Source organism: Drosophila albomicans, chromosome 2L, assembly GCF_009650485.2.
Source record: "Drosophila albomicans strain 15112-1751.03 chromosome 2L, ASM965048v2, whole genome shotgun sequence".
Lineage (NCBI taxonomy): Eukaryota > Metazoa > Arthropoda > Insecta > Diptera > Drosophilidae > Drosophila > Drosophila albomicans.
In genome coordinates, this window is record NC_047628.2 from 18,882,407 (window position 1) to 18,910,002 (window position 27,596).

General features: G+C 37.6%; 5 protein-coding genes across 8 annotated transcripts in view; 3 read left to right on the plus strand and 2 right to left on the minus strand.

Annotated features, from left to right (window-relative positions):
- The first annotated feature begins 6,210 nt into the window (after positions 1–6,210).
- On the plus strand, positions 6,211–8,768 carry LOC117564558 (phosrestin-2). The gene is made up of 4 exons (XM_034243391.2): positions 6,211–6,506; positions 7,406–8,213; positions 8,277–8,406; positions 8,464–8,768. Exons 1-4 carry the CDS (start codon positions 6,398–6,400, stop codon positions 8,509–8,511), a joined length of 1,095 nt encoding a protein of 364 aa, XP_034099282.1. The 5' UTR covers positions 6,211–6,397; the 3' UTR covers positions 8,512–8,768.
- Positions 8,769–10,227: 1,459 nt separating this feature from the next.
- Positions 10,228–12,469, plus strand: LOC117564557 (protein croquemort). Its single transcript, XM_034243390.2, has 5 exons — positions 10,228–10,402; positions 10,465–10,767; positions 11,174–11,988; positions 12,059–12,149; positions 12,221–12,469. The coding sequence occupies exons 1-5, from the start codon at positions 10,274–10,276 to the stop codon at positions 12,401–12,403; spliced, it is 1,521 nt and encodes a 506-aa protein (XP_034099281.1). The 5' UTR covers positions 10,228–10,273; the 3' UTR covers positions 12,404–12,469.
- Positions 12,470–13,796: 1,327 nt separating this feature from the next.
- Positions 13,797–17,572, plus strand: LOC117564474 (protein croquemort). Of its 2 annotated transcripts, XM_052003113.1 has the most exons (5): positions 13,797–14,235; positions 15,518–16,314; positions 16,377–16,470; positions 16,526–16,666; positions 17,202–17,572. In XM_052003113.1, exons 1-5 carry the CDS (start codon positions 13,807–13,809, stop codon positions 17,217–17,219), a joined length of 1,479 nt encoding a protein of 492 aa, XP_051859073.1. In that variant the 5' UTR covers positions 13,797–13,806; the 3' UTR covers positions 17,220–17,572. The 2 variants fall into 2 exon arrangements, with proteins under 2 accessions (XP_051859073.1, XP_034099166.1); XM_034243275.2 differs by having other exon boundaries at positions 16,526–17,572.
- Positions 17,573–21,490: 3,918 nt separating this feature from the next.
- The window catches only part of LOC117565489 (ring canal kelch protein), a 60,647-nt gene continuing 54,541 nt past the window's right edge, over positions 21,491–27,596 (minus strand). For 2 of the 3 annotated variants that reach the window (XR_004571883.2, XM_034244595.2), the window contains exon 7: positions 21,711–21,808. Coding sequence is in view for 1 of the 3 variants with exons in the window: in XM_034244593.2 (XP_034100484.1) it covers positions 21,629–21,808 (180 nt within the window). In the remaining 2 variants the exon portion in view is untranslated. Of the gene's footprint in view, positions 21,809–27,596 lie in introns of all 3 variants that reach the window. The other variant, XM_034244593.2, reaches the window with a different exon arrangement.
- On the minus strand, positions 25,686–27,010 carry LOC117565492 (uncharacterized). The gene is made up of 2 exons (XM_034244599.2): positions 26,162–27,010; positions 25,686–26,107 (listed from the first exon to the last, which is right to left on the minus strand). The coding sequence occupies exons 1-2, from the start codon at positions 26,893–26,895 to the stop codon at positions 25,798–25,800; spliced, it is 1,044 nt and encodes a 347-aa protein (XP_034100490.1). The 5' UTR covers positions 26,896–27,010; the 3' UTR covers positions 25,686–25,797.

Sequence of the window (27,596 nt, forward strand, 5' to 3'; positions counted from 1 at the left end):
AAAGCTGAATTTTAGTTTGAAAACTAACAAAACATAAGGAAATACATTTTTCAATTAAATATAGTATGAACTATATTTAATATAATAAAGTAAAAATAAAGAAAAATACTTTGAAATTCAATAAAAAATTTGTTTACAAATTTGAATTATTTTAGATATAATTTTATTTTGTTATTTTTGAAAATTTAATTATATAGTAGTTAATTATTATTAAGTTTGATTTATTTGACAATAATACTTTTAGATTTATTGTGATCACTTCGTGTGGTTTGTGCAGAGTTTTAACAGTTAATGGCTTTAACATAACATAATGCTTACATTAAGAGAGTTCATCTCTGGGATATAACATATAATATACTATAGTATAAGTATATACAAGATGTACATACATATATGTGACATTACATATATGTATGTACGTTGCTGATAAATTAATATACCGAACGAATACGTTTGAGAAACTTTGGAGGGAGCTGTTGCTACCAGTCGACTCTTTGGTAATAATATTCTAATAAATTTTACTGTATTTGCTCATAACTCAATACGTATTGTCAGCAGCCTTGAAAAACTTATTCAAAATGAAAGCAAAATTAAAATTTTAGCAGCACTTTTTCGTGAAGTGTATGACAAATGGCGGCACACAAAACGTTACCCAAATACAGACGCAATACACTTACTTACAACAGCTCACACACACACACACACACATGAGGGTAACCAGAGGACAAACCTAAACACGTGCTGGGGGAGGCAAATAAGGTAAGGACTCGATGTTGCATACATACATACATATATAGAACATATAGTAGTATAACATAACAGACGAACGAACTTAAGCACGCAGCTTTGTGTATTGAACATGTCATCGGCAAAATTGTGTCAAAAACTCACCGCAAATACCGAAAGCGTATGACGAGAGAGATGGAGAGAGAGTGCGAGGGAGAGGGGGCATCGGCTCACCTTGCAGCTATTGTTGTGCATCAGGCATTTTCACAATATTTTTCAACTATGGCCCAGGCAATATGCAACGTACAACATACAACGTGCAACGTGCAACATGGCTCGCCACTTTCCACGCTCGACCAAACCTACCTTCATCTAGCTGACTGCCAGCCTGGGCTATACATCAATTTAACAAGCAAGCATGCACATGGGAAATTAGCTAGCAATAACGGTATTTTCGGGTATGCTGCGACAAAACTGTGCTTGCAACACACACACACACACTCTCATGCAACACATTTGCAGCATGGCATCAACAACTTTGCGGTGTTCTATCCACAAATTGTTGCACATTCTACTATCAGAAACAAGTCCTTTGGCTTTGTCGCTACTACATTTTGTTGTTGTTGTTATTGCCGCTGCATCTTCTTCTTTTTCTCGTTTGCCTTTTAGCCAAATTTATGCAGTTTAGCCAAAAATATTTATCAAGTGTGCCAAATACGGGAATGCGTTAAAACATGCTCGTAAATTCAGTCGTAAATATCCTAAAGACTCGACTTTCTATGCAGACAAATAGCTGATGGCCCCAAAGTCAAGGGGTCAAAATGGATATGTTGAGCAACCTTTGCAAAAGTGTCAACATGTCGAATTAGAGTATAAACAATTACAAGCAAGTTTCCAATAATTTAAACAGCATGAAAAGCTGCCAGCTAGGGAGTTTTAATATTAAGAATAATAAACATTGAACTTTGAAATACACCATGAACGATAAATGGCAACATTAAAGTATTCCCTGTTGCTCACAAATTTAAATATATAGTTTCTTTAATGCTCGTAACTTTTGTGATTGTACAGATAAGAAAAACAGTATGAGATTTTATGATAAAAAGGCATCTTATAATTTACATTTTGTGTAAACGATAGTAGTTGAAGAATGGTTGAAGCAATTTAAAATAACCAACTTTTCATGTTTTACTTAAAACTTTAAGTTTAATAAACACTTTAATCGAATATTTCATACATATATCAACCCACAGCTGAACATAATGCAATAAATATAAAGTATAAATCAAATAAATGTAACTTGGCTTAACTAAGTGTTCGCAATGAAATGAAATGACCACAGAGAGACAGCAGTCAGTCTCCTAATGCCCTTAACCACAACGCGTTCGAGGCGCATTGGCAAATGCAATTGAATTTGATTTGATTTGAAAACGAGTGAGAGAGTAGGAGTCGTTGTTGGAGAGCCAACACAGTCAACAGCACGACAGCAATCGCCACAGCCGCAGTGGCAGCCACAAGAGTAACAGCAACAACATGTGGCGCAGACGGGCAAAGGGAAGTGCTTTTGCCTTTACCTTACGCATCAATGCAAATGTCAAAGCAATCATTGCATGACCATGACGTCGCCACCGACAGCAGCAGGAGGAGAAGGGGGAGTGTCCAGGGTTGGAGTAGTTACGTCAAATACCATGTGCAATTGAATGGCGTCAACACGAGGCCCACCAAGCGAAAGCCAAGCCAAAGCTAAATCCAAAGCCAAAGCCAAAGCCAAATACGTAGCCATGGTCCCCCCACATAAGAGAAAGCACCTAGAATCGCACCTTGAGGCACGCACCGTTACACGGAGTATGTGTGTGTATTTGTAGATATGTATATAAAGAGATTTGTTCACTCACGATTAGTTGACGCTGGCGCACACAGTTTCCGCGCCATTTGCTGTCACTTCGCCAGTTTGCACATCGTCAGGCACACGAAGATGACGTCGCCATCGACATCGCCATCGCCTCGCCATCGCCATCGACGACATCGACGTCGCCTGCCAAGTTCGCTCATGCAGCACTTGAGCAGAGTATTTTTTTGCTTTCTTTCGTTCTCTCTGACTCTGTGTTTTGGGGACAAGTCAGGATCTTAGTTCTTCCTTTTGCTAATGGTAACTGGAAATGGAAGCGACTGTGGCAACGACGACAACGTTGATTGCCGTTTGTTGCTGTTGCTGTCGGTCTTGTGCCCCAATCTTTTTATTATTGTTGTTGCTGCTGTTGTTGCCACTGTTGACATTTGCGTTGGCGCCAATGTTGCCAATTCTATTTGCCTTTTTTTTTGTTTTTTGTTGTTCTCTCACTGCAATTTTACGTGCTGTTGGCCATGATAATCGTAATACTATTGACAATGTTGATGTTCAATTTGCCCAACTGGCCTATAAATTTTCAGCTACTTGGCCGCACGTGTCAAAAGCAGCTGCTATAATTTCGGCTCAACTGGCCCCTCGTTTATCAACTTAACTTAACTTAACCATGAGCTAAGGTCCAATGCCAATTGGCTTCCAATGGCTGCATCTACTTGAGTGCCATCCATACGACCACCTAAAACAAAAAAAGAATGCTGCTATTGTTTGTTGTCCTTCTGGAGTCAGCCAAACATCAATTGCACTTGAGCTGACTCCAACTGACCCTCCACAACTGGTGGAGGCCTGTGCCGAGCCAGAACCATTGCCAAATCATGCCAATCACACTGATTGCCCAATGCAATTTGGCTTTTGCTTTTGTCTTGCATCAGACAATTGAATTGCCCGAAATTAGCTTCAGCATGTGGCAGCATTCAATCTACTTCCATTCAATGCGATGGCCTCAGCTAATCTTCACTTTCGGCGAGACATTTTTCAATGGGTAATGCATCTAAGTGACACTAATGAGAATTGTTTTAATTGATTTCTTTAAATTTGTCGATATTGTTTTTATTTCTCTTTTTGAGTGATTTATTTACAGTTCACATTATAGTTAAAGTCATCCAGAAACTACAAAATTCAAGTTCAATAAAAGTTATAAAATTAAAAGTATTTTAATGAGTTAAGTTTTAGTTTCATACTTCTAACGATGTCTTTTTTCTTTCTTGTTAGTCGCTTCATTTATTTATATTTAATTAAATTTAAAGCTTAAGCTTAAGGCTTTTGCACTTGTTGCTATAGAAATAACAAATGTTAATTTAAAATATATCCAACTATTATAAATAAACAAATAAACTTAAAACGTATAATATTTATTTTCTTTTACCTACATTTCTCATAGCAAACGTTTCTCTCTCACTCAAACTCACCAAGGTAAGCGATTGCAAACAATACCAACTATTTCTTAAAGCTGCTCTGCTTCATTCTTCACTACACGCAATTGCCTTTTGTTTTTTGTTTTTCGTGAAAATCTGCTCAGTGGTTACAGGGTATTTCATACTCCCAGCACGAACACTTTTCGTTGTCTCACTTTTCGAGATGAGGGAGCTAAGGAAGTGGAATTGCCAAGTTGCACAATTGCGCGCAAATAATTGAAGTTGGCTTCGCTGTTGTTGCTGCTGCTGCTGTTGTCGTGGTCTTTGTTGTTCTTGCCGCTTTGTGGTTGTCCTCGACGGCATGTGGCTTTAGATTGTAGTCTAAAAGTGTGTGTGTGTGTATGTGTGTGCGCAGTTCTCTGGAGTACTAAAGCACTAGTTGGTCTGGCCAAAAGCACTTCGACTGGGACTTATTGTTGCTGCGGTCTGTGGGCGCTTGGTTCTAAAACTTGATTGATTTCGAGTGCGCTTTAAATTCACATTGCAAAGCGCCTTAATGCAGAGAGAGAGAGAGTGGCAGAATTATTTTGAAATGTGTGTACTTATAAATGAAGAGCTCGCAATTGTCTATTGCCTCAAATGTAATTCCCACATTTCTTAGCATATTGGACTCGACTCGACTCTACTCGACTTGCTTGCCGAAACATGATAATATCTACAACGCCACTTTGCCTCAATTATATACCAACTAAGACATTTAAAAGAGGCCTGGGCGTGACCACGCCCACACACAGACATAGACATAGACACACACAGAGTGTGTAAGTGCAAAAGTTTTGCTATTATTAAGAGCATCGCCTCATTGTCGGTTTTGTTGGACCCCACGGACTGCCCTCTACTCAGCTACATGCTAATGCTACGTGTCAACACACACACACACGCCCACTCACAAACACACACATATACTCTATAACATATAGAACCACACAATAAAGCAAAATATATGTTGCACAACTTTGTTCATATTTTTAGTGTCAGGAGTACAATAATTACGTTCATTGACTTTGCTAAGTAGCCAACTTTGTGTTAATGTCATTTAGTTGTGAAAGCGAGCGACAGTGTGGCCAGACTTTCGGCATATTTTCTGCATATTTACATAATTGAATGTGCGCCTCAAATATGTGTCCTCCTCATGCTATATGCACAAGTATTAATAAAGTCGTAATAAAGTTGTTTAGACAATTTCTTTGGTTTTAGAATGTCGAATTAAATTAAAGTATTTTGGGTGCAATAAACTAATTTTAAATATGTATAATAATATGATTACTTAACATACATAATAATTTTGTTATTTAAAGAGAAGTTTATTTCCTTAATTGGCATTAAATTTGTTCACTTAAAATAGAGCTACTTTATATTTAGGTTCTCAAGGAAGAGCACTTCCTCACCGACATTTAAAATATTTAAAGTCTGCTAGTCATTATTTCTATAAAATAACTTGCTAATTGGCAACACATTCATTCAGCAGCAGTCTCTTTTCATTGCTCTTTACAATATATATGAAAATGCTGGATATTTGCTAACAATTTAATTGGCTAGAATTGTGAAATCGCTAATATCGTCTATTCTCTCTGCCTTTTTGCTTTTCTCCACTCATTCATTCATTAAATTAAAACAAAAGTCTTTAAAGTATCTTTTACGCACTTGCATGCATTCATGACGCGTGCTAACAATTGAATTAGTAGAAATTATGAAACAACTACATGCTATCTATTTCGCTTCCTCTGGCTTTTTATAGCTGCACGTAATAATTGTTTCCAATGCGTCACACAAACAATTACAAAAGCAAACAAAAGTGCAAACAAATAAGGAACAAAAAAAGCAGAGTCAAAACAAGGCAACAATTGCACGCACGCTCTATTGATTTTGTTCGTTATTTCTGCATTGCTAATACGCCATGTGGTACGTTTATTTTATTATTTAATGGGAAAACATCGATTTTTTTTGTTCTGCTATTGTAGGCGGCCAGCCACTGTGGCCAATGTCAATATCAAAGACAAAGCCATAGGGGAGAAGCCCTACAAAAAAAGAAATGTACCAATGCCTGCAAATTGTTTAGATTCTAGAATAAATGCAACACTAGACCTGTGTTCGCGAGCTAATTGAATTTGCTGAGCTCGTGCAATGCCAGGTATAAATGACGGATTGCCGTTGACCGCTAATTGAAAACGACGCGAACAACGCAACGCGGCGTAGTTCAAATTTTTCTTAGAAAAACAAAAAAACTAAAACTGAAAAACAAGAGAAAAAGTTCGGCGAGCGCGAAGCGTTTTTTTTAATTTAACGGAATATTTTTAAACGAAATTTTTGAAAACAATTTAAAGACAAAGACAAAAAAGAATTCGATTTCAAAATGGTGGTCAACTTCAAGGTGTTTAAAAAATGTTCGCCGAACAACATGATCACGCTGTACATGAATCGGCGTGAATTCGTGGATTCGGTGACTCAAGTGGAGCCTATTGGTAGGTGCTCTTGAATGTGGAATATGGATTGAAAAGTTGGATGGGGAGTTGGGAAAGAAGGAGTTTAGAGTAGTGAAAAAATACACTGAGAATTGTTATTGATAAATGGAAATTATTAGGAATTTAATCGTTAAATTGAGGAAGGAAAGAAATCGAAATGACTAAAAGGAAATAAAATTAAATTATAAAAGTAATACTTAAAGTAATAACTTTTATTGGTACAAATTATTCTGAAGTTAATCATTAACTTAAAGAAAGGAAGAAAATAGAATGAAAATTATCTTATTGAAAAAAGTAATATTAAAAGTTGTATATGCAAAAAGCTTTAACTATCAGAATATTTCATAATTTAGTTTGTTTTGAACCCAATTATCAATGCGGTTAATTTATTTTGGGCAAGTGAATAGAATAATAGTATAGTATTTTGTAATAAAGCTGTTCTAATGTAAGCTAGCAAACTTAATTATCAAACAGAAAAAATTCTTTTATGCAAATAAATTGCGACAGTAATTGAAAAGAAAGTATAAAGTAACCTTACTTTTATCTGAACATTGAGATTACTATATTAGAAATCATTAGCTAATCATTACTGCCGAAGCAAATCAAAATCGCTGCTAACAACGATATGGAGTAGATTAAGGAACTCTGTGCGACTTGGTTAATCGGCTCATGCAGCAGGGCTTTAATTAAATTAGGGCTTAATTTATGCAGAGCAATACACAGAGAGAGTACGAGGCAGTTACAACAGCCACAAAGCTGCTTATTAGTTACGTGTTAATTGGCCAAGCGTGGAATATGGCGAAGACACGTGTCTTGGTCACTGGACACTGCAATTGTGATTGCGGCACAGCCACCGAATGGGATAGTTGGGTCCAATTAATTTTGCGGGCTATTTGCAGATGGCATCATTGTACTGGACGATGAATACGTGCGGCAGAACCGCAAGATTTTCGTGCAACTCGTGTGCAACTTTCGCTATGGCCGCGAGGATGACGAAATGATTGGACTGCGCTTCCAGAAGGAGCTGACACTTGCCTCGCAACAGGTTTGTCCGCCCGTCAAGCAGGACATTCAGCTGACGAAAATGCAGGAACGTTTGCTGAAGAAACTCGGCTCGAACGCTTTCCCATTTGTGATGCAAATGCCAACGAGCTCGCCCGCTTCGGTGGTGTTGCAGCAGAAGGCCAGCGATGAGAGTCAACCATGCGGTGTACAATACTTTGTAAAAATCTTCACCGGCGACAGCGATTGCGATCGTTCGCATCGTCGCAGCACCATCAACTTGGGCATACGCAAAGTACAGTATGCACCCACTAAGCAGGGCTTGCAGCCATGCACAGTGGTGCGCAAGGACTTCTTGTTGTCGCCCGGCGAACTCGAGCTGGAGGTGACACTCGATAAGCAGCTGTATCATCATGGCGAGAAGATATCGGTCAACATTTGTGTGCGCAACAACTCGAACAAGGTGGTGAAGAAGATCAAGGCAATGGTGCAGCAGGGCGTCGATGTGGTGCTCTTCCAGAATGGACAATTTCGCAATACAATTGCCTTCATGGAAACGAGCGAGGGTTGCCCTTTGAACCCAGGCTCCAGTCTGCAGAAGGTAATGTACTTGGTGCCCACATTGGTGGCCAACTGTGATCGTGCTGGCATCGCTGTGGAGGGTGACATTAAGCGCAAGGAGACAGCATTGGCTTCCACAACACTGTAAGTTTGCTTGAGACTAAAAAAAATTCTGAATAGTATTTAATACTGATGAATATTTCGCAGTATTGCCAGTCAGGATGCTCGCGATGCCTTTGGCATTATTGTTTCGTACGCGGTGAAGGTGAAACTCTTTTTGGGCGCTTTGGGCGGCGAATTGTGCGCCGAGTTGCCCTTCATACTCATGCATCCCAAGGTGAGTTTGCACACTTCGTTAACACTGCAACTCGTTTAAATATTATTCTATTTGCAGCCCAGCCGCAAGGCTCAACTGGAGGCTGAGGGTTCCGTGGAAGCTTAAGCAATTTGTTTACCTCAATACAGAGTGCATAATAATATATACATATATATTTATACGAAACAAATCTTAATCAAAGTGTTTACAAAACAAAAACATGAAACCAAAGCTGATGTTGCTGAATTGTTCTGAACTGCAGTCGTCGTACTTTTCTTATAACAAATCTATTTTCAAACTATATTAAATTATGTGTGTATGTGTATTATAAACGCTAAACAATTTATCTAAAATTAAAAAAAAAGACAACGCTATCATGGGAATCATTTTGCTTTGAAATAATTATGAAGTTCCCGCAAATCAGCCTCTACAAGCTGTATTCATTAATGCAACTAGCAGCACCACAAGATTCGATCTACGGCCCAAGATTATGCATTTATTCAAGTGCATTTGTGGCAACCGAATGTTGCATGTTGCATTTAATATGCCCCACCACATGGGGCAGGCAAAATCAATATGTTATATGCTAATCGCAAAGTTTACTTTTGTGGCTTACTAATTTCAATTAATTCCAGGCCCAGAGCAAATAGCTTCAGTGTCTGGCAGAATTAATATTCGTGCTAGGCAACAGCATAACGCATTACGTATACGTAATGAACTGCATAGCTGGGCGTATTGTTTAAATGTGGCCGAAACATTCTTGAATTTAATTTGAATATTCTCCAACGCCAGCAAACATTATATCTCCTCGATGGATAGGAATTAATAATGAAGCTTCGATTTGAAGAGGAATTTAAATCGAAAAGTCAATCAACATATTCGACACTAATTAATTTCTTGATAAACTGCTGTAAAGTACTTAAAGTTTTCGTAGTAATTATAATTAGCCATGTTTAAGTGCTTATAAACGCCAAACACCTGACGTTTATCAGTTAAGATTAAGGTTATCTTTGTCAGACGCCCTCACGAACTGCAAGCGATTATCTACGTGGAAACAGTAGTTAAGGCACAAGGAAAAAATTATTAGTCCCACTTATATTATACGCTTTAGCCAGACGAAGAATGCAAGTGTATTTGAGATAAAGTTTGAATAGTTAATATTCGACTATTAACAGTGAAGAAAATATTATCAGTTTATTGGCATTGTGACATGCACTGCAATCATTGATAAAGTTATTTATAAATTAAAATGACCTTGCTGGTCATATTTATTGAATGACAGATGATTTTCTAGATTGTGATAAATATGTAAAATTCGCATTCATCTTAATCAAAAATAAAATTGATCTAATCTAATTAACTTTGATTATCTTAATTAAAATAATTCTTCAAACTTACAATTTGCCAACTAACTCTTCTTTAATAAAAAAAAAATACTGACGCTTTACTTCTTCCATAATTCAGCATTGAACAGTAAATACTTTTGCTAAATCATTCTTTAAATACCAGTTGAAACTGAATGCATTGTTTCTATGTACTTTTCAATGCCCAATAATCACTTTAAAGTGATAAGCTAGTTAAACCCTAGAATGCTATCAGCATACTCTAGCTGTATTGAGTGCATTGTGCATATATGTATACAAATGTATATGGGTTAGTGAAACGAAGCTATATAGCTTTTGATAACCATGCAATATTGATAATTATGTATACGACCAGTTGGGCGTTCCGAATGATTGAGAAGAAAAAACAAAGCAAAACAAAGCAAAAGGGAAAAATCGCTTGGCGATTAAGCAACGATTATCGCATTGGAAAAGAATAAAATCCGCAGCGATTAAGGCATAATGGGTTAGTTACAGTCTAGAACAGTCAACGGAACGGTCGCAAAATGTGCTGCGATTGCTGTGGAGTGACCCAGCAGAAGGTCTGGGTCTTTGGCATTGGTGCGATTTTCGCAATATCCGGTCTTTTGTTTGTCATCTGGTGGCCCGGTTTCATAGACAACATGATAATGGAGGTGTGTATTTAAATTTTATATTCATTTTTGATTATGAAATACTGTGATTATTACTGGTGCAGAGTTTGCCGTTGACGCCCACTTCGAAAACCTATGACAAATGGATTGAGATACCAATACCCATGTATATGCGCATGTATCTATGGAACTGGACAAATGCTGAAGATGTCAAACTAAATGGAGCTAAACCCAATTTCAAGCAGTGTGGACCATATGTTTACAGAGAGGAACGCACGAAAATGGATCTGGAGTTTAATGAGAATAAAACTGTGACTTTTAAGCAACGTCGCACTTGGTACTGGGAGGAAGAACTTTCGGGTGGCAAACAAGACGATATGCTTACGCTGCCACATCTGCCCTCGATTGTAAGTAATTGAAGACTTTTTATATACCACAGGGTAGTAGGGTATTATAACTTTGTGCCTCATTAACCGAGATGTCATAGTTATGTCCATCTGTCCGTCTGGCAGTCTGTCAGTCCGTGTAAAAGGCTGAGAGTCTATAAAATATAAAAATATTTTTTCAAAATCATTTATACTTTCTACCTTGGTATATTTTAGAATTTTTGGTATATTCAATTAGTATATTTATAGAAAACTTCAGCACTGTTTTCTTTTTATTGAAAATAAAAATATACCAAATGAATATACCAATAATATACTAAAATATACCAAATAAAAAATAAAAGGTATTTCAAAGGCAAGCACACTCGTCGGTAGCTTTCTTACTTGTTATATTAAATATTAAGCAATTCACTTTCTTTTATGTTAGGCTGCCTCAATTAGCATGCGCAACAGTCCCAAGTTGATCAAGATGTTTTTCAACGCAGCACTGAACGAAAATGGCGGTGCACTCTATGTTACACATACGGCCAATGAATGGCTCTTCGAGGGGTTCTACGATGAGTTTCTGCACTATGCCATGAGTTTGAATAATCCGCTTGCACCGCCCATTGAAACGGACCACTTCGCTTGGTTTCTCAATCGCAATGAATCGAAGGAATTTGAGGGCGTATTTACCATACATTCGGGGGTGGGAGATCTTAAGGAAATGGGTGAAATTAAGTTCTGGAATGGTAAAAATCATACGGGCTTTTATGATGGCGAATGTGGTCGCCTTAATGGCAGCACCTCGGATCTGTTTGTGCCCAATGAGCCAAAGGAGAAGCCGTTGACCCTTTATATCACCGACACCTGTCGCATTATCAATTTGGAATTTTCGGGCCAGAGCTATGAGATTGAGGGCATACAGGGCTGGAAATATGAGATTACACCGCATACCTTTGACAATGGGCAGCGCAACGGGAACATGAAGTGTTATTGCTCTGCGGAGAAACAGGCGGCCAACAATTGCCCCGCCTCGGGTGCCACAGATCTCGGTCCTTGTGCCGATGATGTGCCAATGTATTTGTCGGCGGACCATTTCATGTATGCTGATGAGAGTTATGCCAACACAATCACTGGCACCGAGCCCAACTATGAACGTGACAATTTCTTCATCATCATGGAACGGAAATTGGGCGTGCCGCTGCAAGTGAATGCCGCCGTTATGATCTCATTGTTCATTGAGGAGGACACGGACATTGAGTGAGTTAATGTCACACTTTAAAGCAAACAAACTCAGTCATAAGCAATTTTCTTCTCTTGATACTTGCAGCATACTGAAAGGATTGCCCAGCTTTTATGCTCCGCTTTTCTCCTCCACAAGTCAAGCTGTCATCAACAAGGAGCTGGCCTCCGAGCTAAAGGTTCGTTTGACTACTTCAACTTCTATGTTTGCAGTCTCTTTATTAGATTTACACACCTTTTTTCTTTTTAGCTTGCACTGAATCTGCCTGCAATTGGACGTTGGACAGGAGTGGGATTCCTTTGCGTGGGCTGCATCCTCATCATTGTGGGCATTGTGCTGACAATCAAGCGCAAATGGCGTGGCCAGGCGGCAGCTGATAGAGCGGCGCTTATCAACAAGGACTTGGGTTCGACAAGCAACACGCCAGATTAATGCTATCAGTAAGATAGTTGGTATTCATATTAGAGACTATTCTAGTGGAATACTTTTCATATTGTGATTATTATGTTTTTTTTTTGTCGTTGATTTAAAATAAATATAACTAAATTTAGTATTCTAATGGGGCATTTTAATTTAACTTTAAAGTGATTGTCTCATATTTAAGTATTTCCTTTTTTAGCTAACAATTTAGAGTGTAGCTAGACCTGCAGTGGTGTAGCACAATTGTGAATCTGTGATCTTTTTTATTATTATTTTTTATATATTGATAGAAGTAAATTAATCTAGAGCAAGAAGAAGCAATGATATCCACATTATTATATTCATGTGTGTATTACGTATATATGTTAAATAGTTATGTAGATAGTTAAATAGACAGCTAGTTAAAAAGCTTAAAATTATTAAGTTGTGTGGATCTCTCTCTATGTTTTCTTATTGTATATATTGTTTAACTTATAATTAGTTGAAGCTGCTTTGTTGTTGATGGCAGCATACAAATTAATAATGAAGAAATTCACTTAACATAAAAGAAGAGAAATCATATGCACAACAGAAAGACACATTTCCTGTTAGCTCATAAATGTATGCAATACTGAATTGCACCTTCACAAGACCTTGAAATTTGTTTATATTTATGTACTATAAATAGTTCCACTTTAACAATTTTAATACGGCTACTTTATCACACACTTTTACTACCCTACTTATTAGCTTAAACTTTGAAGTACCTACGATCATGGGGGGTATTTACCTTTGTATAGTGTTATATACACATATTATATACAGAAGTACACAATACAAATTTATAATTTGGAAGACGACAAATAAATGCTGGATATGGTGTAAATAAAATGATGTATAATCAACAAATCCAATGTGTTTTAAATCAATTTCTTTTCTCATTTTTCATTTAGTTGCTTTATTAATCCTAATCTCTTTGTTTACAAAATGCACGGTCTTATCCGTCTCAAGGTTATTGCAGATAATGTGCAGTAACATACATAAAATGAACGAGATTAAGAATAATAATGGGTGATTTTCCAAACTGCGCATTGACCCCTTATTTTAACCGATATCAAGTAAATGGGAAATCACATCAGTCTGCCATTTAATTGATTCTTAACATGAAACTAAAATTCTGACCAATATTTCAAGTATTAATAAAACTACAGCAACTAATCTAATCAATCAACAACTATAATTGCTTATTATTTTTGTTTTTGATAGCTTTTGCATTTGACTATCAACGTAAAAGCGATTAACCCATTGTCAATCGAAATAAAAGTGCTAGAATTATAATCTTATCATATGTGTTCGCAATGTTTAAAGATCTCAATCTCTGTATAAAATAAGGCCTACGGCTCAGTTGAGTCAACAGTCGCCATTGTGCTGGCAAAATGTGTTGTAATTGCTGCAGTGTGCGCCAACAAAAAATCTGGGTCTTTGGCCTAGCCGGTCTATTGTTAACACTCGGCATAGTGCTGCTCTCCGCCTGGCCGAGCATCTTTCGGCAATGGATGCAGAGTATTTTGCCACTGGCACCCAATTCGTTTATGTACAAAAATTGGATAACCACACCAACGCCAATCTACACTAGTTTCTATTTGTTTAACTGGACGAATCCGGAGGATTTAAACAATCCGGATGTGAAACCGAATTTCGAACAAATTGGACCATATACGTTCAGTGATTATAAAGTGAAAGAGGATTTGGTGTGGCAGCGACCAAATGTTACCTATTATGGTACGCGAACATTTCACTTTTTGCCCGAGCTGTCGCAGGGTAAATTAGACGATGTCATCATTACGCCAGCTTTTGCCACTCTGGTGAGTAAGAAGTGAATACGCGAAAATAAACAAGTGAGAAAGCTGCAGTTGAGTGAGCTCGAATATGAGATACCCGTTACCAATTTTGAATAAAAGCGAAGCAGTGCGGTATTATTCCTAAAGTATACAAAATTATAATACCATAAAAATACTGAAAATATACCGATAGCTATTTTGGGTATATAACGTAAAAAATATACAGCTACGCATTTTAAATAAAAGCAAATTATTTAGGTATTATTTTTTAAATATAACACATTTTAATACCGAAAATATATAATACTAAACCGAATTATATTTTTGGTACACCGCTTCCCATTTTGAATAAAAGCAAAACAATGCGATATTATTCTTAAAATTTTCCAAATTAGTATACCGAAAAAATACCTAATTATACCCAAAGCTATTTTCGGAACATCAAGTACAAAATATACCAGATTGTTAGCCAAAGCAACTAAGACCCCACTGCAAATAGGCATCTTTCACCATATGAAAGTATTTCTTGAACAAATTTGACAACTTTTATCCGATCGCAACCACTGCAGTAGCAAAAATCGCAACTCTTTCTTCAAAAGCTAAACTTATCAAGAATATACAGTAGATTTCGGTTATAGCGACTATAAAGGGGCCGACGATTGTACGTCGTTGTAACCGGAAGACGCACTAATCGAAAGGAGCAAAACAAATTTTTGTTTTTTTTTTATGGTTGCCATGTTCGTAATAGGGTTTTAAGATAAAACAAATTAATTTTTAAGCAAAACAAAAAAAATTTATAAATTTCATTTAATATCATCTTTTTTCCATAATAAATCGTATACCTGCATGTGCCTTAGCATAAGCTAAGGCTTCAGCTAAAACTAACAGAGAGTAGTGAGAATATAAGGACCTTCCTGTTGCTCCTACGAACACAAGCAAGAGTGCCGATCACTGTAAAATACATATATTTCTAACAGCGTCGTTTGATGCTTAAGTTTTTTCGTCGCAATATCCGGTTGAATTCTGAAAAATTTCGTCGGTATAAGCGGTTAGTCGCTAAAAGCGGAGACGTTCTAAGCGGAGGCCCTTTCATATAAGTTTGTATGGGGACCAACCAAGCCATCGAGTTTTCGTCGTAATAACCGATCGGAGACTATAAGCGGAGTCGTTATAACCGGATTCTACTGTATATTCTTTATGGGATCGGAGGTGACTCATTCTGCCTTTAAAATACATTTCCTATGGGTAGCGGGTATAAAGAAAAGTAAAATCGACAATCACAAAATCAACTGCTATTCTTTTGCAGACCGCCGCTCGTTATGTGCGCCAATATCGTCGACCGTTTCGTAAGATTATTAATTTTATGCTAAATCGCGAGGGAGGCAGCACTTATATGAAGCACACGGCCGGCGAATGGATGTTCGATGGCTTCTACGATACGCTGTTTGAGTTTGCGCACAAATTACATTCACCTTTGATACCGCTGCCGAGCGATCACTTTGGCTGGTTCTATCAGCGCAACAACTCGAAGACCGCTGAGGGTAATTTCACAATACACACAGGACACGGAGATTTGCATCAGATGGGCGAACTGCAGATGTGGAATGGCAGCGCACACACAGGTTACTACAGCGGCGAGTGTGGCAAAGTCAATGGCAGCACGGGCGAGTTGTGGGCGCAACAGCGGCGATATGATGAAACGATTTCCATATTTCTGTCCGATGCATCACGTTTTATCAATATGTTCACCGTGTCGAATGTGACGATGCATGGCATCGATGCCTGGCGGTATGAGACGACTGAGCTAAGCTTTGACAACGGTCAACTGAGTCCAGATACCAAATGTTTTTGTGTCGCCAATCGTCCGTGTCCTCAGAATGGTGTACTCGATTTTTCGCCAGCTGCCTATCATGGTCCCATTTACATGTCACATCCGCATTTCTACATGACCGACTCATCCTATAGAGAGAATACAACTGGCCTGCGGCCGGATGCCGTCGAGCATGGCATGCATGTGATAATGGAACCAACTCTCGCAGTGCCCATGAGTCTCAAAGGACAAGTTATGCTCAGTGTGCTGGTTAATCGAGACGAGGAAATCGAGTGAGTTGTCAATACTTGGCTTTGCTGGCATTTCTTGTTAACTCTACAAACTCTTTTCATAGCTTGCTTAAGCATGTTGCTTTCGATCATTATGCGCCACTTTTTGTAATACAAATCAAAGCCGAGTTGGATGATCGTTTGCTCAGTTTGCTAAAGGTCAGTTACGGACAATTCTATCAAGTGCAAGTTTAATTTTATTACTTGTTTACAGCTCGCATTGAATGCGGCGCGAATTGGGCAATTTGTTGGTCTTGGTTTGCTTTTAATTGCCCTTGCAATGCTAATTGTGGGCGTGATCGTGACCAAGAAACATAAATGGCATAATGAATGGCGAATGACAACAAGCGATAAAGTGAGTGTACTCCCAGAAGTGAGAGAGAGTAGTAATACCCCCAGCAATCAATGATTGAACGTCAAGTGTTGTGCCATTGATAACGTAAATGTTATTGTTATATTTTTGGAAGTTTAGTTTATCTGAAGTGCGCGGCCATAAAGTAGCAAATTCCTTTGACACCGTGACGCAAAGTATAGAACATTGTTTGTGTGTGGTTTGGCGTGCTGCTGCTATTTGCTGTTGGCTGGATTATCCAATTTGGGCTGCAGGTGTTGCGGTTTGCCCGCAGCTGCGCTCTCGTCTAGTATTACACAAAATTATGGCCTCTCAGATATGCTAAATTTATTAATATGTTAATAATTGTTATTGTTCCTTTTTTGCTCTTTTGTTGTGCCTGTTTGTGTGTGCAACACAACAACAACATCAACAACAACAAAAACCTTGAGCACGTAAGCTGCATACTTTACGGCGTACGAACTCTTTCACCTACACACACACACACACTCACCCAGCTAACCAAATTGCTAACTGGAAATTTGAAAAATGCCAACAGAATATTATAAGCGGCTAATTTATATGCGACTGGCACGAAAACTTACGTTTTGCACACACATTGTTGTCGAAGAACCGAGCCGCAGCAGCAGTAGGACCTTTGCTGTGCCAGCCGGGAAGGACGCGCAGGATGTGGGTGGACGATGGGGACCCACAAAAGTTAAACAATGTATGAAAATATGAAAATTATATGTCAGCAAGTATGTGTTGGCCATAACTTTAATAAATACACATAAGTTATGATTAAGCGTCAACCAAGCAGCTCGCATTTCGCTCTCAATATATTTCAAGCTACTTTTGACAAGGACTTAAGGTCTCACAATAAATATAAGTTTATTTCAACTTGCAAATAGAGAAAAGATTACAAAAAACTAAGCAATTTAATTGTGTAAGGATTTTTATTGCTATCAACTAAATTAGTTAAAAGAGAAAATTAAATATAAGCAACAAAGAATTGAATTAAAGCATTTTATAATTTAATTTGAGCAATTCTGCCTTATTTTTTATTTTTATTATTCTCATTTGCTAGCATCGATAAAAGCAAAAGGATGATTTTTCTAGTTAAAATTTATTTTGATGGAAAAATGTTTGTATACCCATATTTCTGCATTTGAATGCATATTTGATAGTCAAATATATTTTAATGTGAAAACAGAGCACATATTGTTGTGGCAAATGCCTTGACAAATACGCATACTATACGCAAAAATGATTTACATTCATTCATTTTGCAGGCTCACATATATTTTTGGTATTTTTAATCGAGAATAATTTACTGGTGACTGTATCCAATTTAAATATGTTTTGTTTTTACTTTTTTTTGCGACCAAGCTTTCATTTTCAGATTAAAATTTATTTACACTTTTTGGGCGAACTATTTAAGACAGCATTTGATTTATGGACCAAACCAATGCCATTTTATTAAATTCCGTGCCATGTAGACCACGCATAATAAATACATGTAATGTAAAGTGCGCTAAGCCGTAGTTTAAAATGAATGCAAATAAAATTATTACCAAAATTGCTGACACATACAAATGTCGAAATAAAAACGGACTGCAAGATTTACGCCTTTACTTTCGATTTACTTTTTGTGTGCCCATTAAATTTGTAGTGTAAGGTACATTAATATAAGAATTACAACATATTTAATATTTAAATAAACTTAACTTTCCATTTGTCACTCCAAAATTTGTGACTATTTAGTAGTCCATATTTTATTTGTATGGTACTTATTATTTGCTTAATTCGTGTACATCTCTTAACTAAATAACTGCCCCATAATGTGCGGTTGTGCGAGTAATGTTTAATGAAATATTTTTAAAATGCCACAGCTTTAAAAATAGAATGCAAAGAGATAATCTCAGTGCTGGGGAACTACCTCAAAAGGAACGCAGAAGAACCAGGTGTTGAGCTGTCCTCAGACTTGACGTATTCAAATAAGCACACTGCTGAAGAGAGGTATACAAAATTGTTAACGACATTTGCAACGCTATCAACTTGCTGGTATTAATGGTAGTATTAAGAATTTAAAACTATTCATTGCCATATTCAATTCTATTATTTAGTTGAACTTGATTTAGACAGAGTAAAAATTGGCCATACAACACTTGCCACGTCCAGTTAATTAAAGTGTATTGAACATTCGGTTCATAAAATCCATTACTGTTTGTTTTTTTCTGTTTTGGGTTCGTGCAACAGATCGAGCCACTGACCGACTTCATTATTTGACTTTAGTCCAACACAAAAAAAAAGGCGCAAAAATGTCAGTAAATACAATACGTAGGTGTATATGTATTTGGCTACTAGGAAATAGGTCCGTGATGTAGTCGATGTATGTGAGTGTGTGTGTGTGTGAGTGAGGCAATTTTCATGCATAATCCAAATGGGCATTGTTGCTGTTAGAACTGTTCGCTGGACGGGTCCATCGTTAGACTGTTGGACTGTCCGTTTATGTCGCGAAAACTTTGGTGTCCTAATCTGCTGCCTGACTTGCATACTAATTTGTTTGCTTTTTGGGCCACTTCTGTCCCGGTTGCCATCTCTACTTCAGCTTCAGCTTCGGCTTCTAACTGGGACTCACTCTTTTTAGATGGTTTTCTTTGCCGCCTTTATGGTCTCTCGCTCTCTCGTTTTGTTGACAACCCATAGATTATGTTGTTGGCTTTGGCTTTTGTGTGTTGTTGCCCCAAAAGCCGAAAGCATGTTTCGCCTGAGTATGTACGACTATGTACTTATGTATCTGTGTATGTTTGTGTGTGTGTATAGATGTATGTGTGGGAAAGCTCTCAGTGTCATGTTCGCTCGGCTTATGCATTCAGTTTGGTAACGTCCTTCAGTATCCTGTACTAGAGTGTCCCGTCCTGTCTGTGAACACCATTGGTTGCTTTGTTTGTTTGTTTTGCTTGCCCCTCCGACGTCTATAAAGCCTTGTTTAGCTGCTTAATTTTTCCCTTTGTCATGTTGACAGCCCTTCGACAGTGTCTCCCTTTTATTTTTTTTCTCTTTTTTTTTGGGGTTCTCCGCTTGGGTTGATTTCGTTTCGTTTGCTTCATTTTGCGCACAATTTAATGTTATTTAATTGGCATTTAAGTTTATGAAAATGTTTGTGTTTTGGCTGTGTGTCCGCAGACTTCAGACACGACCTCTCAAATAATAATAATGTCGAGGTCAGTTTTTATCTAAGGGCTGCGCGTGTATTTGTGCTAACTTGTTTGTCCTTGAAACACAATTGCCAGGAGTTGGTGTTAATGCCTTTCGGTTGTTAAAATTAAAGTGATGCTTGCAAAATAAAAGATAAAATTCTAATTATATTCATATTTATTTTCATAGTTTTGAAATTACTTAGTTTAAGTTAAATATTAACGAACAATATAAAATAATAATAATAAAATTTTTTCTAAATTACACCATCGTTAGTTTTAGTGCTTAACTGAAAAGTTAATGTAATGTTTATTATAAATATTTGAACATTTTTTTAAATCAATACAATGTTCATCCTAAAAGTATGCATTAAATTTTGTAACTATGGGATGCAATAATTACTTTTAATTTGACTTCCTAAAAGTATGCAACACTTTCGTAATGAACCTAGTTACTATTGTTCAATGACTCTCAAACTGTAAAATATGTGAAATTAATTCAGCCCCCTAAAAGTATGCAACAAACAATATGTACAATTTTAGTATGAAAAACATGCGCATTGCAGAAACTGTGTCACAAAACCTTTATAGGGGGACTGGTGTTGGCCATACAATAAAAATGCAAACTCATCCTAGATGATCCCCCACCACCACCAACCCCTCCCCTCATCTTCCACATTCCGATGATGGCTTCAGTTACTGACGTCAATCTCGACGAGATCCCTCGCAAAATCCCACTGTGAGCAACTGAAATACCAGGCGAACATAATCGAGTAGCAAGCGGATCAGTGTAGAAATGCAGCCAAATATGCTTCGCTGTCATTGGTCAATTTCTCAGGCCGCGTGCTCTTGGATGTGGATCCTAAGAGCGGGAATATGAGAGCTTGCACCTTATTGGTCAGAATTAATCAAGTGACTTTGACTACAGCCACCTACTAATCACTTCTGTTAGCCTAGTAGAATATATGAAATTACCATAATTTTGGCCAATATTTCTAGCAAAATGACACGTGGAGCAACTGAGAACACTGCGATCCTCTCAGAGCGATAATTTATGTTCGCCTGGTACTTCATTTCATGATTTGGCGATTTTTACTTGTACGCGAAAGCCCAGATTGTACAGGAACAACAACCACATCCTAGAGCGCAACTAAATAATGAGTTTTAATTAACTGTTACAGCTAAATGTTTTTTCCAAATTTTAATTCAAAACGTACTTTTTTTAACTTCAACGCTTTCAATCGCTTTGCATACTTTTATTACAAGTTACTTAAACTGAATGAATATCAGTCCTATATTTTGACCATTACCCGCAATATTTTTTAAGGACACATATTCCTATGTTCGTAAGAACTAACTCTGTCAATAATCGATCATCGCGATCCAACACTTGACCAGAATAACTGGAGATCCACAAGGAAAAATTGGGAGGATAATAGACTTCAAGAATACTTTGTGTTTGAAACAGGAATCTCAAGGATCTAATTGAGATAAATACTATTTTTTGTATCTTAAAATTAATTATTACATACCAATTCCAATTAGCATTTATAAATGTTAAATTGCCTCATAATTTATTTGTAAATTTTCTATTTAAGTAATACAGAAGATCAATCAAATATATTATTATTTATTTTCCTCAATTTAAAATTTTAAAAATTTCATGGCGTAGATACAATTGTTAAATTTTTCTACAAACTCAATTAAATAAATCGACCTGAAGTTAATTTTCAGTGACATTTTGACCACAATGTTAACCACAATATTCAACAATATTTTACCAGAACTAAATCTTATTTTGTCGTTTTTTAAGCGCTGCTGTTCGCTCCATTCTGAAATTTATGGTGCAATTTTCTATTCGTTGTGCAGTCGCGATGCCTACAAATTTTATTCGCAACCAAATTGCATTGGCCTTTGGTGTCGGACAAGCGCTACAAAGTTGACAGCAGGACACAGGATGCACAATCTGAAAATAATAAAAAACGGAATAGAAAAAAGTTACTATAAACAACAACGACAAGGACAATGACATTTAAAAATTCAATTCGAAAATGCAACTCGGAGAGCACACAGCACGAGTTTTTTATAACACACAAAACAAAAATACTTGATATTTTTTGTTCCAATGAATAAAATTGGAAATTACTGAACTGCTGCTCACACATGGGACACACAACAAATTGTCTTTCTATTTTCATTTAAAATTTTTTGATTTAAAAATAATATTTCAGGAAATCCAAACGTTGTTGTTTGGTGCACATAATACTTTATTAAAACGATCATAAATATTTTGTAATTATTGCCAAGGAAGGAAAATATTAATGTAGCAACTTTGTTGCCGTGTCAAAGTGATTATGTATTAATTTATGTCTGTTTGTGCAGCAGTTTTTGGTTGGTTTTTAGTTTGTTGAGCGAACAGAAGCAAATGCAAAAATGCTGTAATTAAAACTGCGCTCAGATAACAATCATTATTCAGCTGCTGGTGCTGCTGGTGCTGGCCGTAATGGGAGTTTTCATTTGGTCAGCAGAATATTACGCATACGCCATGTGAACGACGTAGTGCGTTTTAATTGCCGCTGCGTGCTTTTATGAAGTGCACATAAAATGTTCGCAACGAAGTTAGCTTTTGCACACCATCGTAAATTTGCAAAATGCTTTTTTGTGAGTTCCACATTTCGAACACTCAAAGCGAAGCGTGTCAACTTTAGCGACACGCAGAAATTTAATCAGCTATCAGAGTCACTTAAGCGCTGCACTACCAGTCAGCTCTTTGTCAATTTCGATGTCTTGCTGACACGACGCCAAAGGGCCACTTTTTGGGGAATCGAAAGTCCAAAATTGCTGCGCACAAAATTGCAGCATTAACTGAAAAACTAGTGCTGCTTCTGCTGCTGCTGGTGCAAAAACAATTTGCCAAAGGATAGAAACATTAAAGGCTTCCAAGAAGGCAAAATGAATTCAAAAGGATAGTCGGACTCTGTGTGCGTGCGTGTGCATGTGTGTGAGTGCTATCGAAAGACACTCGCAAGCTGCTGCTGCTGCTGCTGTTGCTACTGACAGTGCTGGCCTTTGCTGACCATTATGCTCAAGAGTTGACTGCATAAATTGCTGCTGCTAGCAAGCTGGCGTTAGGCTTAGCGCCTGAAAGTATGCAGCATATTGGACCTTGTTTGAGCATATGACTATGCATATTTGAATGGCAATTTCCTCGACTTCCCATCACAAGACACGCCTGCCCAGCAGCCACGCTGTCCAGTCGAGCCGAGTCGAGTGGAGCCGGTTATCGATGCAAACCCAATTTCATTGTGTTTACTGGCACTTTATAGTGTATCCAGTGTATCAGTATCAGTTTACAGCATCAGAGGGAACTTGTCTTTCCACTGAGTATACGCATAATTGCATTTCGCATTCATTTCCAGGCCAACTGCACATTTGCCTTAGACTTTATTTACATGCTGAAAAAATTGCAGATGTTAATATACAGCTGTTGCCAAGCATTTAACGATGTTATAACATTCATCCATAACATTTCAATCAATTCAATCGCAAATTTCACTTCCGTATCCGTTTTCCGCAATTTATTGATCAACAACAACAATTGCGACGGCTGTGCAAAAATACATTTAACAATTTTCACACTTAAACCACAGAATTTTGTTAAATTCACATTAAAAATACATGGCCAGCAAATTGGCAGCTGCAGCAACAGCATCAAAATGTCACTGCGAATTCCATGAATACGTTTACGCGTCCGCTTAACCACTCATGTGGCACGGGAAATACAACTGAAAGCAGGAGAGAAAAGGAGGAAGAGGAGTTGAAGGAGGAGGAACAGAAGCACGATGTGGGGTAAAAGTGCCAACAGTGGGCAGGTGAATGGCTCATGTGATAACAGCGTTACACGACATTGCAATTATATATGTAAATATCCACATGCCACTCCGCGTTGCATGTGTGACAACTACATATATGATGCAGTGTGTACTCTCATAGACTGATGCCAAAAAAAACGACGAATATAAATGGGTCAGAGCAAGAAGAAGAACGCGTCGTGTCGCTTTCGACGTGTCTAGTTAAAGATAAGCATTTCTACTGACTGCTTAAGTGGTTGATAATCAAGCGACAACTGACAGTAATTTCCATTAAACAATATTGAATTATGAATTAAATTTAAACCAAAGTAAAAAAAGATGTTCATTTTTCAGAGCTACTTTCTCGACTTTGAGATAATAAAAACAACAAAGTGAGGTATTCATATTAAAATATACCTAATTAATATATTGCAAAGATACTAAATATATACCATTGGACATATTTGGTGTATTGATATAATATTACATTTAAAATATACCATATAATGCAAGATATACCAAATTGACAGTTAAATAATTTCCTGGGGGTAAAACGTTACCATATAATACCCTTCTACCCCTTGGTTAGTGGGTGTAAGTACAGAAAAAATAATACTCATATTTTAATAGAAATTAAAATTCAAAAACATGTCCAATATTAAAAAGACCTAAAAGGATTTGTTAAATAGCAAAAAGATGTAAAAATCATGACTTTAAAGGACAATATTAATAAAATCATACAAAAGTATATCTTCCCAAAAAATTTGTAAATCAGATGAATCAAAAAAAAAAAAAATGATGTAGAGAAAATTCTCTTAGTAAAAATACACTATTTAGATTAACACATTTTTAAAAATCTAAAATAAAATAAATAGAAACTTTAAACTTATGAATCCATAAACATCTCGACTATCGCAAGATTTTAAAAGACTTGTTAAACAAAAAACAAGTAAGAAAGCTACAGTCGAGTGTACTCGAGTGTGAGATACCCGCTACCCATTTTGAATAAAAGAAATATATTTTGCGGTATTTTCTCAAAATATACCAAATATACTGCAAAAATACTAAAAATATACCGAATGGTATATTTGGTATATCTACATAGTACCGTATTCAAAATATACCATAGACGGCACAATATACCAGATTGTCAGCCAAAGCAACTAAGACCCCTAGTAAGTAGGCGTTTTTGCCCATACAAAAGTATTTCTTTAATAACTTCGACAATTTTTATCTGATCGCAACCAAATTTTCAGAAATCATAAACACTATAGTTATTATTGTATATACCAAAATTCGGAACTCTAGCTTTAAAATTAAGCTTGTTATTCGATTTTTTTGATTTGCGGGGGCGGAAGTGGGCGTGGCAAAAATTTGAAACAAACTTGATCTGCGTGCAAACATAACAAATGCTGTCGAAAAAAAATTATAGCTCTATCTCGTATAGTCTCTGAGATCCAGTGTTTCATACGGACAGACGGACAGACGGACAGACACACAGACACACAGACGGACAGACGGACATGGCTAGATCGTCTCGGCTGTTGACGCTGATCAAGAATATATACTTTATAGGGTCGGAGATGCCTCCTTCTACCTGTTACATACATTTCCTGCCGTCACAAAGTTATAATACCCTTCTACCCTATGGGTAGCGGGTATAAAAAGATGTAAGAATAACGAATTCTCAAGAATTTCAACATAAAAAGTTTAACCAAATTTCATGCATCTAAGACTGAAATCAAAAACCTTTAAAAGTGGCCGATATAACTAAAATTTAGCACAAATTTCCACTCTCATCAAAGCCAAATCCTATTCAAATCAGCCGCCAATTAGTCGACACTGACGCAGTGCATCATTTGATATGTAAGTTCATCTGAGCATCTACAATGATTGTGCTATTGTCCCACCTTCCTGCCCGCCCACTAAACAATTGATCAGATGATTGTCTATTCAATAATGCACATATGTACATATTCGTAGTCGACTTTATGCCCTGGGACAACACAGTATGCTAGGGCTGTTTAATTAGGCAGCTTGTTATGGAACCGTCTATTGTAGGCGCAAGATTTAATTATGGCAATATCTGTTTTCGATGTTGTTATTACAGCTGCGCTTCTGATTGACGCACTGTGTAGGTGAGCTGAAAGCCCGTCTCCGATGCATTTGTCTGTGCATCGCTCGAGAAGTGAATAACAAACGGAGGCCGAGCGATGAGTCTGCTGCCCGCCGGTTGATTGCCACAATAATACGTGGGCTGCAGTGCCTGATTATTGGCCACATATGAGTTGGCTATCATTAGATAGTCGGCAGCACGTCCCAAGGTTCTCACCGTGCTATGGCAATCCTCATCGTAGCCAGGACCAAGTGCATCTCCCGTCGATTTTGATAAAGCAAAGTGATCCAAGCTGAGGCTGTAATATAAAAAATAGTTAGATAAGATTGTGGATTAATCGATTTATGCTCACCTGATTTCCGTATTTGCGGCACCCGCCACACAGATGGCATAGCGCATGTTGGGCATGTAAATGCCGCCTGCAAAATTAAAGCTAGCAATGCCGCCCGTTGTGCTACGATAATATTGATCACAGCCAAGCGGTGCTAGCAACTCCAAATCGGCTGCTGATGGAGCCGTCAGCGTCTGAATGAGTTGGGCTGCGGGGCCATTACCCGAATTGCCACCAAAAATGGTGCGTGGCAACAGATTACTGAAGAAAGGCAGCATTGTGCGAACTGTGGGCACGTTCGTCGATTGCTGCTTGGCCATGGCCAACGTGTTGGCCGGACACTCGAGTTGAGTTAGCGTCAACTGCCACGTTGTCGATGGTGAATGGCTGGCGATGCTGAAGTGCAATTTAAGTGCCTGACCCCGTGGCAGTTGCACGTACAAATGCTGTCCGTTGTTGCGGCCACAGAGCTGAAAGCGCTGCACTTGCAGAAAATCGGCACACTCGAGCACTTGGCTGCTCGCATTAAGGCGCGGCTGTGGCAACTCCAGACGCTCAATATCGATGCGCACTTGACAGACCTGTGAACTCCATGCGGCCACCTCGTATTGGCAGCTATCTAACGTGCTTAGTTCCCTCGCCGCTGGACTGCGAAGCACAATGCGCTTTTGCCTTATGCTCGTTCTCGCATTGCATTGCAGTTGACAATCGACGGCAGCCAGCCAGCACAGTTGCAACATCAGCAGCAGCTTCATATTATATTTTTGTTATTTGTCAGGTTGTAAGTTCGCGTTGATTTAATTTCAAAATATTACCGTGCAGCGCCTTTTATCGACTTCGATAACAGCAAATATCTCGCATTGATAACTGCCATTGACATTCTCGTAGTTAAAAGATAACAACACAGATGTGTGATAATAAATTGTCTCAGCATCTGGCAACACAATTCGAATACTATCATTCAAGTATTCGTTCTTGTATTCACATCTTTTCTACTTACATTCGTTCTTGTTCATTCCTTCGGCTTGTCAATGGCAACAAGTTGTCAACTTGCGAAATATGCTGCGACAACAACAGATGAGTCAGCGACGTCTCACATGCTTTGTAACAACAACAATAGTGTCTGGCTAAAGCACAAGAGGTCATGAGACAGTGACAAGGAAAAACCAAGAACCAACATCATTTAAAGTTAAAATAAATTGATTTCCATTTCATTCAGCTTTTATTAAATACCACACACTTTTCACTAATTTGTATATATTCAAAATTAAGATAAATTTAGGCCTTACGGGCCTTTCCCACTTTCCAGGTAAAGAAAAGCTTCTTAATTCATATTGCATTATAATCATTCATTATTACATATTTCAGTTCAGAAGCCACAAAACACTATCAATTATTTCACTTAATTTCTTCCATGCTTTTGAAATGTGGCATTAAAGGGTTAAACTAGTATATA